This window comes from Schistocerca gregaria, chromosome 5 (genome assembly GCF_023897955.1).
Source record: "Schistocerca gregaria isolate iqSchGreg1 chromosome 5, iqSchGreg1.2, whole genome shotgun sequence".
NCBI lineage: Eukaryota > Metazoa > Arthropoda > Insecta > Orthoptera > Acrididae > Schistocerca > Schistocerca gregaria.
The window spans coordinates 318875493-318889193 of NC_064924.1; the positions used below are offsets into that span (position 1 = coordinate 318875493).

Below are 13701 nucleotides of genomic sequence, written 5' to 3' on the forward strand. Positions count from 1 at the left end.
GGGAAATCTTCCCACCTTTGACTGCCACCCCCAGCTCTGCGAAGTCAAATAGCATGCTCGCAACTACCCAAGGTGGCCACCAGAGGCAACCTGGTCATGAACCACTGTCATCATGTATGCCGCACATACGCAGCGCTACATTAGTGACACCTGACATGGATAGCACCTTTATAAGGACATGCACAGACCTCTGGGAAATTAAGTGTTAAATGTGTTCCGAGATGTGCAAACTACTTTCATTTTATTCTGGTTGATGTCACTCTGTGAACCAGCAAATTGTATCTCTTCAATGGCCATGTGTTTCCTTATGTTCTTAGTTAGAACAGTATATATGCCAATAACAGAAATGGAAACACAGCCAAACAGACATACAAAGCAGGGAAAAATATCCTGAATCACTAGCTTTCAAACTTTTACATGACTTCTTCATAAAGTGAAATATTCATGGAGAAAGTATTGGGAAGAAATAAATTCCCTTCACCTTTCCCAAATCCAGGTCTATGGCTATTCCTGACATGCCACCGATGTATGGTGGAGGGAATATAGCCGAGAATCATCATCAGCCTCACTATCATGCCCCCTCCCTTCCAGCTTGCTGCAACCCATTCCTATTATATTATAAAGTGGAACATGCAAAGAAGTACTGTCAACACCACTTTGTGTAAGGCTGAATTTTTTGTTCTTTTACCTTCATGGTTATTATATAAGATGAACATTGAAAGAAGAAATCTTTCCCAGCTCATACTGGAACTTGGGGTTTCAGAATACTGTGAGTAAGGTTCTCCACAACACACAAATTACTTTGCTTGTAGTGTCTCCCACCAAATGCCGTCCTTGACACTGTTGATGCCACATTCATCTCCATCAATATTTGTCACACATACTGCTGGTAAGCACTCCCTTTGGTTGCATTCTACAACTGATAGCTCAAGCCATTATTTATCAGTGAATGCTTGATCATTTAAATTCTCCCACTGCTCTACTAGCCCTTTAACTATGATTTTATACCATGAACTTCTTTCTGATATTCTGCTTTTTGTCATCACTTGAGTGGTGAGGCTATGTTCTGTGAACTAGATTTTATTCAGTGCTGCACCCTATCATTCTTCAACTTTTAGCTTTTATTAATAATCATCGGTTAACTTTAGCTTATTAGTAACATTCCAGAATGTGAATCTACATTGAAACATCAAATAGTAAATTTTGACTCTTTTCTTGCCAAACCTTGTTTCACTTTTGAGCCATTGTTCCAAGTAGCCATTCCTTCTATTTGTCTATAGATATCCATTTACATTTCAATTTTCAGTGTTTCCTATCTGAGGCAGTTGCCTAAAAGTTCTGCAAACCAGAAGTTATAATTATTTACATAAGATTACTTGCAAATATCATACATACACATCCAGCAAGCCTGGAATGAGGACACATGTAAACCATCTGATCAAGAGTATTTGGACATCTATTAATGGACATCAATATGGGATATGTTCACCCATTGCATTTATGATGGCTTAAATCCTGCTGCATTTTCAATAAGGGGTCTGAATACCTTAGAAGTCTGTTCTCCCTCAAGAGCTGAACCCAGAGAAGGTAGCAATGTTGGGCACTAAAGTCTGGAGCGAAGTCAATGTTCTAATTCATCCCAAAGGTGTTCCACTGGGTTCAGGTCAGAACTCTGGACAGGCCAGTCCATTCTAGGAATGTTACTGTCCATAAATGATTACCTTGCACATACTGCTTTATGACAGTCTGCAGTGTCATCCTTATATAATCGATCATCATCTCTGAACTGTTCCGCTACCCCACACAGTACACAATGCTGTAAAATGTATTTATTTCCTTCTGCATTTAACATTTTCTTAAGTGCAATATAAGAACCACCCCTTAACTATGAGAAACATTCCCATGAATAACACCACCTCCTCTGCATTTCACTGTTGACACTACACATGATGGCAAGTAACATTCTCCAGGCATTCATCAAACATGATCCTTCCTTTGGATTGCCACAGGGTACAGAGTGAATCATTTTCAAGTCATTCACTACAAAATGGTGTCACTCTTTACACTGCCTCAAGCATCACTTAGCACTGAGTACAGAAATGTATGGCTTACGAGTAGCTGCTCAACCACTACTCTTTTTCTTTTTAACTGCCTACATACAGTCATTGTGCTAGTCGTTCCTTTGTGTTTCCACTTCACAATCACACCACCATCAATCAACTGGGGTTTCTTTAGATACGTTGAAATGCCCCTGATGGCTCTGTTACTCAAATGACATCTAATGACTAGGCCACATTCAAAGTCATTGAGCTCTCCTGTTCGATCCATTCTCTGTATCTCATCACATCTAGTGGTCAATCCCATATGATATAGCTTAGTCTAGATACTACTGATCAGGTAGTGTACAGCTTCTAGCACACATCAAAAAATTAATTATATTGTACAAGTTACATTTGGATCCCATCTTTCTTCACCACAGACACTGGAAAAATAGTAATGCACAAATGACTAATTGTAAGAGCTACTAGTTATTCTTGATAGCAATCACAAACTTTTATAAACAACATATATGAAATAACTATACCTACAAATGCTACTTTCAAGATAGCAAAGATAATAAGTAGAGCCACGCACATCTAATGAGTTACCATGCAAATCCAGAACAGGAAAATGGTGCATAATACAGCAGCTGCCAATAGGGTGCTTTAGTATTGTCAAGGGTGAAATATTTTGCAGTAGATTGAAAACACTTAGCAAACTGTGAACCATATCTATATTTTCCAGTGTCGCAAACACTTCTCTAACCATGACACATCAAAAGAACTCAACTGAAAGAATTATTCATACTACAAAAATAAAATCACTGTATGTCGTTACTGATACTAACACATTCATCTTTGGAAACAGAAGTTATTCCTTCATCATCGCACAGAGTAGCTGCACGGTCCAAGGCACCTTGTCACGGTCCGCGTGGCTCTCTCCATCAGAGGTTCAAGTCCTCTCTTGGGCGTGTGTGTGTGTGTGTTGTTCTTAACATAAGTTAGTTTAAGTTAGATTAAGTAGTGCGTAAGCTTAGGGACCGATGACCTCAGCAGTTTGGTTCCATAAGACCTTACCACAAATTTCCAAAAATTCCTTCATAAACATATCATCATTGAATACATAGTACCAAACTAGCAACAGCACATTGTTGTTACTCATTATGTATCTCTCCATGCTGAAAAGCAATTATTGAGTCAAGGCTTCAGTTGATGGAAATGGACAGCATTTCAAAAGACAATCTTCTTACCAAGAAAGAAATCAATGTTCACTTCTAAGTAGCATGCAGGAGTGGAGATTTGTTTTTAAGAGTGGCTGACAGTTGCCAGCCATTGCAGCACCTGTCATTTCACTATATGTCTTCCTACATTTCATTACAGTGTCCTGGCATTTTAAGCGTTCAACAGACTACAACACTGTCTGTAAACAGCCTGCAACATTCAATTTGTACAATACAGGGTGTACATAAAGTCTGGGAACACTTTCAATTATTTATTGCACAAAAACTAAACATTGTACAGATGTCATACTTATTGCATTTTGAAGAGAAACTCTGAATGTTTTTTTTTTTTTTTTTTCAGACATTCAATATGCAAACCACGAGTGACCCTGCAGACGTCAATATGATAATCAAATTCTTGTATACCCATCCCAGCATGGCATTGTCAACTGTGGTAGTCACTTCCCGTATTCTCTACCGGAGCTCTACTACATCACGTGGTATGGGCGGTACATCGTTAATGTGTCCCCACAGAAAAAAGTGACACGGAATGAAATCTGGTGATCGGGAACGTCATTTCAAACTCCAACACACAAGAAGCTCACTCTGCTCCTGAACTCGCCATGTTTGCGACTAGTGCTGACTATCGGCAAATTGCCAAACTACGCTGTGGCGGTATACATGGAAAAAACATTCAGGTTTTCTCTTCAAAATGACATATGTATGATATCTGTACAATGTTTGGTTCTTGTGCAATAAATAATTGAAAGTGTTACCAAACTTTAGGTACACCTAGTATTTCCTTCTCTCACAGTTCTGTAAAATATACAACTTTTTTTACTGACTTATGCAGTCATATTTCAACTAAATTTTCATTGTAAAGAATTGAAAATTCACCACTCCCGGAGTAATTGTAGATGTGCAAAACCAAGTAATGCCAACAGATCAAAATCAGAAAAATTGGAAAAGTCAGTTATGTGGGAGTGTTTCTTCAATGAGGGCATGCCTCTTCTGCCATTTTTATGAAAGTACTGTTAAATCAGCATACACTTACGAATTTCTTCTGGTTCCATGTGCTCTTTAGACAAATCTTCTAAAAATTCATTTTTTTCTGGCTTTGGAGCTTGTATAACATCGACTTTCTCTTTAGGCCATAATACATTTACATTACTGGAGTCAGGAACCTCTTCATATAAATCTCCCTGCTCAGGAAGATGGCGTAGGCTGCCTTTCAAGTCAACTAACAGGAGCCTTGGTGTAAATGTCACATACCCCTTAAACAAACAAAACCAAGGTTGTTCATAAGACCTATTACAAGCATATAGCTTCATATATCAGCTAAGAATAGTAAAACTAAAAATAGTAATTTTGAACATTTATATTAAAATCCTATTATTTATTTTCTATTAATATTTGGAAAATTGTCGTATCTGTTGTTCTACTTCCTGCAAATGTAAAATTAAAAAAATACTTTAACATGAATCTAACAGCGGCAGTTGAAGTTCACTTCATAGAGGCAGATTTAGATGATAGCAGCTACTGATGGAAGAACTGAGAGTGAACCAGCCACTGGGTGGCACTTTATTGGCTCACTATGGAATGCCATCCCTGCATTATCATAGGCTTTGCTGCTATAGATACCTAATAAGGATCCCATATTGATGAGCAGTACTCAAGAACACGTTGAACAAGTGCCTCATAAGCCACTTCCTTCGTGAATGAGTTACATTTCCTTAAGATTCTTCGTATGAATCTCAATTTGGTATCTCCTTTTCCTACTGTTTGTTTCATGTGTACATTCCACTTAAGGTCATTATGGATAGTTACTTCTAGATATTTTATGATAAACACTGTTTGTAGCAGTTTCTCATCAGTAGTGTAGTTGTACAGCAATCTATTGTTCCCAGATATTAAGAACAAAATTTTGAAAATATGAAAGCAATAGCAATGTTCCGCAAGATAGAATTATCAGACAATGTTGCATAAACTGTTAAAATTTCATTGTAATATCACAACAGAAAACTCTTGATTTTTTTAATGTTGAGCATACAAGATTGCAATGCATAAACATTTTAATTTTAATTTGAGGTGAGAAAGCTTGAGGATAGGTGAACAATGGTATGACTACAGACTGCACTTCAGCGAACACAAGAAGCACTGACCAGTAAACAGGCACATAGTAGAAAGCAACTGGATGCTCTTTAAGACCATTCACAGATGATGTGGTTGTCCACAACAACATAAAATGCCAGAATACAGAAACAATTTGCAGAATGACATACAGAGGACTGATGAATGGTGCAGGCTCTGGCAGTTGACCCTCAACATAAACAAATTTAACATACTGTGCATACATAGGAAAAGAAAGCCATTGCTGTACAACTACACTACTGATGAGAAACTGCTACAAACAGTGTTTATCATAAAATATCTAGAAGTAACTATCCATAATGACCTTAAGTGGAATGTACACATGAAACAAACAGTAGGAAAAGCAGATACCAAATTGAGATTCATACGAAGAATCTTAAGGAAATGTAACTCATTCACGAAGGAAGTGGCTTATGAGGCACTTGTTCAACGTATTCTTGAGTACTGCTCATCAATATGGGATCCTTATTAGGTATCTATAGCAGCAAAGCCTATGATAATGCAGGGATGGCATTCCATAGTGAGCCAATAAAGTGCCACTCAGTGGCTGGTTCACTCTCAGTTCTTCCATCAGTAGCTGCTATCATCTAAATCTGCCTCTATGAAGTGAACTTCAACTGCCGCTGTTGTGTAACTAGACTGGATTGGACTTGTATTTGGATACTGATAGTTGTGTTCCAACTTACTGTGTGACTATAATGACAAGTCTGCTATCTGCACTCCGTGAGCTGATATAACATTTTCGTGATGTGCTTCTATTTGATGAAGGTGTGATTTCCATCACTCTTAGACTTATTTGAACCTGTGCTTCATATTATAATTGCAATATCCATGCACAGCAAAGTAATGCTTAGAATTCCACGAACAATTATTGTTTGGTTTTGTGAACTAATGGGTGAATGTTACAGATGCTAATTTTGTGTTCAATACACATTTCTTGGCCCTAATGTGAGGATTACAACAAGTGTGCTTGATCTTCATCTACATATATACTCCAAAAGCAACTGTATGGCGCATGACATAGGGTATTTCATACAAAAGTCCATCATTTTCTGTCTTACTCCAGTCACATACTGAGTGAGGAACAAACGTCTGTTTATATGACTCCGTACATGCCCTCTTCTCTTACTCTCACTATCCCTACTAAAGATAACACGATGGTAACAGCTCGACAATAGCACAGCCTTTTTTGGGATACAAGATCTCTAAATTTACTAAATCAGGTTTCACAAGAATTATGTTGTCTTTCTTCCAATGATTTGCATTTAAATTCTCCTACCATTTCTTTTACATTTTCATATGGGCTGTACTGATCTTTTACGGTATTAGCAGAACATATCTGATTTTGTTCAATGTCTATTGTCATGCATACTTGATAAGGACTCCAAACGCTCCAAACAAATTCTCTGGAATTGGTCATGTTACTGTCTTGTATGTGATTTCCTTTACAGGTGCACTTCACTTTCCTAGGATCCTTCCAACAAATGCAAGTCTTCCACTCTCCATCTCTAGTATTGATTTTGCTTCATCATTCCACTTCACATCACATCACATCACATCACATCACTCCTTAGCATTACCCTTAAGTATGTAAGTGATTTGAAATCTTCATCATTAATCTTGTAATCAAATATTATTCAGTTCTTTCTTTTGTTACAGAGAGCAGCCCGTCATTAACCAAGTAGAAATTTTGTCCAAGCCTCTCTTCATTTCCTTATCATCACTCTATGACAATAAGTCCACCTAACGGGAACATTGTTTCTTTACCCTCACTGATCTCTCATGACTTTCTGAAATAATGCGCTATTGTACCCTACTTTTTGCTATGGGAAGCTTCTGCAGTGCCAGTCATATAAACACAATGCAAAGATTACAAAAGAAAGAAAAGGATACTGTCTATGTATTACCAGAAAAAAATTTAGGATAAAATTCCTAAATTTGTTTGATTTCACTTATAAAAGTAGATTATTCCAAAGAGACATATAGCTTCAGCATTAATATAAATGTTTTTTAAACTAATATTTCCAATTTTGCACCAATTATAATATAGCAACAACTATAAATTTACCTTGTCTGTTTTACCTTCTCTATAAAGGACATCATGGTTTATGTCTGATACTGATGCACCAGTATAGTCAAAACCCATTTCCTGTAATAGAAAACAACATATGATAATGATAAAAGAAATGTCAGAGGACATTACAGTGATGTAAAATATTAGGCCACTAAAGAGCAGAAAACTTGTATTGCAATATAAATAATGAAAGAAAATTAGAAAGTGAGGAACTGCACTGGTTGTTATGTGATTGCTGCCATTTCCATGAATCTAAAAAAAAAATCAATATAGTATATCCTTTTGCAGGTTGGCGACCAGTCCTACAAAAGAGTGCAAGAATTTAAATACCTAGGGGCACTTTCCACTGAGAACTCATCATGTGAAGCAGACATCAATGCCAGAATACAAGCAGGAAACTGATCTCACCACAGCCTAGCACAACCGCTTCGGTCCAGATATTTCTCCAGACAGTTCAAGATTTGACTGTACAAAACCCTGATCCAGCCTGTTGTTCTATATGGCTGTGAGACATGTAGTATCCGGAAACAGGACTTCCATAAGCTCCTTGTTTTTGAGAGAAAAGTGTTTCAGAAGACCTTCGGTCCGGTTCTGGATGCAGATATAGAGGAATGGACGATTAGATACAACCAAGAGCTTGAGGAACTATACCAGCAGCCCAACACAGCAGGAACTGTCAAAGTCAAACAAAAGCAGTGGGCTGGCCATGTGGCCCAGATGGAGTATCACAGATGGCCTCGGAAGCTCCTGGATTTCACACCTTCCGGAAAGAGACCACCAGGGAGACCCAAGAAGCATTGGAGGGATGGATTCCATGAAGATTTAAACCAAGTGTCAATAGATGTGAACCGATGGTGGCTATCAGCAATGGACAGGATACAGTGGAGGAGGAAACTTGTAGATGCATGCAGTCCACTGGGCCTGATCACGTAGTAGTAGTAGTAGTAGTAGTAGTAGTAGTAGTAGTGTTGGACAAAATGAAACTTGCTACAGATCACGTTTTGAACCAAAGTGAAAGTTCCTTTAGTCCATGAGGAAGCTGTTGTCTTCCAAATATTTTCTCAAATGAAATACAAAAGCCTTTGTGGGACTTCGAAAAGTGAGAGCACTTGCAGACTGAAGCTTTCTCTCAGTCTGTAACATGTGATAGGACAGACTGGATGTATGACACAGTATGCCAACAGCAACAGTTTGAGCTTTTGTTTGGCACACCATTTTATTCTGTTTGCAGTGTCTACAAAATATTACTTTGGTTCATGGAAAACACTTCCAAAAGGAAACAAACCCAAGTGTGCCAGCACTTTAGCATTACCTTATTTCTTGCACTACTTATGATACAAAATACCAAATACTGCTGATTTATTTATTTCTCTTGTATTCTGTAGATCCAGGCAGTGAGTTAGTCACAAGGATGCGGAATGTGTCAAATGATGGGCAATGATTTCGCATACTCAAGGCTGCTGCACAGGCAACTGCATTGAACAGAGCTACTTAGTCATGTTGTGTTACAGGCGACATCAATGTGCAAGTCATTGGGCTACTGTCTACAAGCTTATCAATAGCATTGATTTGACATCAGGCTCAAAGAGGATCAATAGTAAAGCTGTTAAAGGCACTATCCAAACCATTGTCCTTTCTGGTCCTTATGTTATTGTAGGGTGGAAGCTTTCTTTCAGTATTGCTCACACAGGTGCTGTTGGTCAAGGTAATGGATGGATAACTGTGGGTAATACGATGAGTATAAATGCATCTTTGGCTGATCTTGAAAATTTCAAGATGAGGGATGTTATTGTGTATAAGACATTATAAGGAACTTAATTAGTTAATTGGTTTAACAGAAATCTTTCAACAAAATAACAAGAGAAATGTGAATGACAACAAACTGTTTATAAAGTTAAAAGTTAAATATTCTGCCTGTTGTTAAAGTGCTAAGGAGTCCAGTGAAAATCTCAATACAGAATTTACGAGACCTGTGTTGCTTACCCAGTTGTAACTGAGCATAAGAAGGCAAACATATTGACATATTGTAGACACACATTCAAAGCTAGCTTGAGTCACCTGGAATTTTCCCTATTTGTGCTGCATTGTACTTCATCAAAATGGTGGAGATTCTGGACTAGTGTTTATCTTTTATTTCAGATATCAATATTTTTCGAAGTATGGAACTCACATTACAGGAAAGACAGATATTTCATCCATGGTGTTGCAATCAGCAGTTTGCAACCTTTCTTAAAAAAAGAAGAAGTAGAAGAAGAAGAAGAAGAAGAAAGAAAAAAAAAAGAAAAAAAAAGAAAGGTCCATACATACACATGACTTCTTATGGCCCAGCTTGAGGCCAAAGTTTTGGGTTAATCTTGCTACTGTCAAAGGTAACAATTTTCTTAGAGCTGGCACTTGGAAACAACCAGATATCATCAACATACAAGTGGTGGTTACAAATGTGAAACAGATATACAGTGATAGAATAACTGCCCAATGACTAAATCTTGAGATAACCCTGACAGCATATTCTCCATTCCACAGAAAACACTCTGATACATAATTCTCACTAGCTATCAAACAATGACAGCTTGCCAGATAAATTAAAATTTACTATACTGATCTGCTACAAGTGCTTACTCAGGTCACGTTTAAGACAGCAAAATTAGAAAGAAAGCTGCTACTTTGAAAAACTGCAACTGTTTCATCAGTTTCACTGTGCTCCTGTTTTTTACTTTATGACTGGCAGGTTGAAGGGTTGGGAGGGAAATGTTTCCAGGGTATGGCCAACCATGGGGAATACGGAAGTGTCTGATCCCGCCCGTCTGTTTTGACCCATGACGTCACAAATATGGTGGAAACGACCATAAACCACGATTCCAATATGGCACTAATAAAGTCATTACGTACACATTATGAGAAGAAAATACATCGAAAAACAACACACACACACACACACACACACACACACACACACACACACACACACTTTCCAAAAAAAGCGTAATGACACTAACGGGACAAGCACGGGAAATGGGGTGTTTTTGCGTGGGGGCAAACTAAATATAAACAAATTTAGACACCCACCCCCAAAAAAAGGACGAAAAAAACCGACATCACAAAACTCCCCAAATACCACTAAACACAATATCATCTGGAATCAGACATTTCCCTTGACCTATATAGCTCAACAGCAGCTCCCGATCCCATAAATTAGGATCAAACACTTCACTTGGCCTATATAGCTCAAACACGTCTCCCGATACCAATACCAACATACACAGCCAAACACTGGGATCGAACACTTCCTTTGACCTGTGCAGAGTTAATTTTATCCGTCATATCCATTCCTGAACGAAACAACAACTGATTAAGCTTACTAAAATTACCACACGACGTACAGCGAACAGCACTAAATTAACCTTCACACAAAATCGTTAACTCACTGAAACAAATTCCACTACAAACACAGCCGACTCTCTAACAATTCTTGATAACGAGCAAAAGCAAACTGAGCCCATTACACCACACAAATGAAAACCCTGAACGTACCACCAGAGAGCACAACAAACCACAACACGACGACATCTACAAACACGCCACACTCACAAACCAAACTCTGTGCCGTCATGACATCACACACGACAACACCCTTACATCATGTGTCCGACGTGTGGGATCGGACGCTTCTGTCGACCCCAGCCATGCTTCAAAAGGTTCTGCACATACCTACACAGGCTACACAGTGAACATGTGGCACTCAAGAAATAACTATGATTGGATGCCAGCTGGCAGGTACTGCTCGACTCGCTGAAATGTCAATCATCAAGTAATTTTCCTTGGAATATAGTGCAATCTCAATATCTATAGAACTAGCATATTTATCATGGAACAACAGTCATAATTAAGGCTTGATTACAGCAAAAATAGCTGCTTGTCAAGCAACTACCAAGGATCTTCAGTGCTTGAATCTAAATAATTTGTAAGGGTGCTTATTATATAAAATATTAAGTTTTTATTTAATATGTAGGGATTCCCAATTTAAAAAAAAAATTTATGTTATATGGGAACTTCTTGACATATTTTGCACCAGAATCAGCAGCCTACAACAAAGCAGCATAATCTATGCAATAATTATTTTCATCAGTCATGTTACCAATGGATAAATCAAAAATGTATTTTTATTATGACCAAGAATACCATAAACTAATATATGAATGAGAAGTGAGTGTAAGAATTCCAACATATTTCAAATGGCCCCTGCAATATTTGTGGTTACCAACTATACGGAATAGTGCTGTTACTGGTGGTTATCAGCTTTACAGAATAGTCTTATTGCTTGTTTTTGCTGGTTAAAAACTTCATTTAATTTAGCTCCATTGCCTCAGACAACCCCTACTGTAAAACAACTGGGAGAAAAATTATATAAATAAACTAGAACCCACATCTTAAATCCAACACTTTTTAGTGCAAAACACATAAAACTGAGCTTTTTGGCTATTTTATATGTATTGACACAAGCTTTGCTTGGTATCCAGCTGAACCACAAAGGAATTTTTCACAGCTTCTACATCTACTCTGCAATTCACAATTAAGTGCCTAACAGAGGGGTCTTCTAACCACTTTCAGACTGTGTCTCTACCGTTCCACTATCAAGACCGCATGGGAGAAATTAACACTTAAATTTTTCTGTACAAGATACTACTTCTCTTATTTCGTTACATCATTTCTCCCTTTGTAGACTGGTGACAGTACAATATTTTTAACTTCAGAGGAGAAAGATGGTGATGGAAATTTTGTTTTAATGACTGCCACCCCAACTCACTTGTCACTCCATCCTGGACTTTCCATTGTTTGACAGGATACTTTTTCTAGTTTTAAATTGCACAGACATACATTTTTTTGTGAACTGTTTGAAGTAAAGCAGGTCTAAGTGAATATGGATGTCTTCTGATTGTGTTCTGGTACATGGCTATATTTGGTCCCTTGGTAAATCTGTTCATGACATTTGAAAAAATTATTTGTGAAGAATCTTTTTTACATAATTGGAAGCTTTGGTGTGTAATTTTTTACAGAGAGACGGGCTCAGAACAACACCTAGTGAGATTTCATAATTTATGGTTCCCCACTCAAAGTTTAAGTTCTTTTCCTGTAGTGCTGTATGTCAATTTAAACTTTTATGTACGTAAATTTCTGTGGGATGTCATTACATCTTAATTTCAGAAAGAGAATTTGGTAATCCACATAACTGGGAGGGGGGGGGGGGGCCTTGGTAGTGACAGAACACAATAGGATACTTTTTGTCATTGTGTTTCACCACGAATAGGACTATATTTTTGACATTTTACGCCTATACCACTTTCTCTGTAAATTAGTCTTACAAAAGACAGTAATTGTAGGCTGTGTTCTCAATGTAACAATGTTTTGCAGCTCAGGCATTATGAAAAAATAAACTGGGGCAGATATTTAAAATATTGAAACACTATCTTCGTCTTACTGAAATATAAGTGGTTCCATTAACACCCATTTCCTTAAAAATCTTTCACATAAATGTGTGAATAAGATAGTTGTTCCCAACTATGCTAACTCTGAAGCAACAGCAATAATGCGGCAGTAAGTGCACCTGAGTTAAGCACTTGGCTATCAACTTATACATATTAACATGACTCTCTCCTTATTTGCAACCTATCGTTAGAAATTTCTCTAAAGAGCTAGTGCTGCCATACATAGACAATAACATCAAATTCCATGGAGTATGCAGGGAACATTTATAATTGGAGTGGAGGAGAAGTGAATAATTCAGTCTGCCTTATGGGCATAGAAATAAGTTTGGAGGGCATCATGGAGGGTAAAAATCGTAGAGGGAGACCAAGAGATGAATACACTAAACGGATTCAGAAGTATGTAGGTTGCAGTAGGTACTGGGAGATGAAGAAGCTTGCACAGGATAGTTGCAGCATAGAGGGCTGCATCAAAACAGGCTTTGGACTGAAGGCCAGAACAACAACACTCTACGTGTGCATCAGTCGTTTAGTAAAACCACAACTTCCCGTTTAACTTTTGAAGATATCAACGCTTATGGGCACAGTTGCAATTGTCATGACGTTCGTTGGGACCAGGACATAATAATTTTAATATGTTCTGTTGCAATATCTTTTATTATTTAACAGTTTTTTGAAATTACGAAGAAACGCGTGTCATAATCCAAGTATTGTTTGCTAACTACATATCCCGACGG

General features: G+C 37.8%; 1 protein-coding gene across 1 annotated transcript in view; it reads right to left on the bottom strand.

Annotated features, from left to right (window-relative positions):
- The window catches only part of LOC126271958 (protein misato-like), an 80600-nt gene that overhangs the window by 66615 nt on the left and 284 nt on the right, over positions 1 to 13701 (bottom strand). Inside the window, exons 2-3 of the mRNA XM_049974401.1 lie at positions 7479 to 7559; positions 4314 to 4533 (exon numbers count right to left, since the gene is read on the bottom strand). Coding sequence (XP_049830358.1) covers positions 4314 to 4533; positions 7479 to 7559 — 301 coding nt within the window. The remainder of the gene's footprint in view (positions 1 to 4313; positions 4534 to 7478; positions 7560 to 13701) is intronic.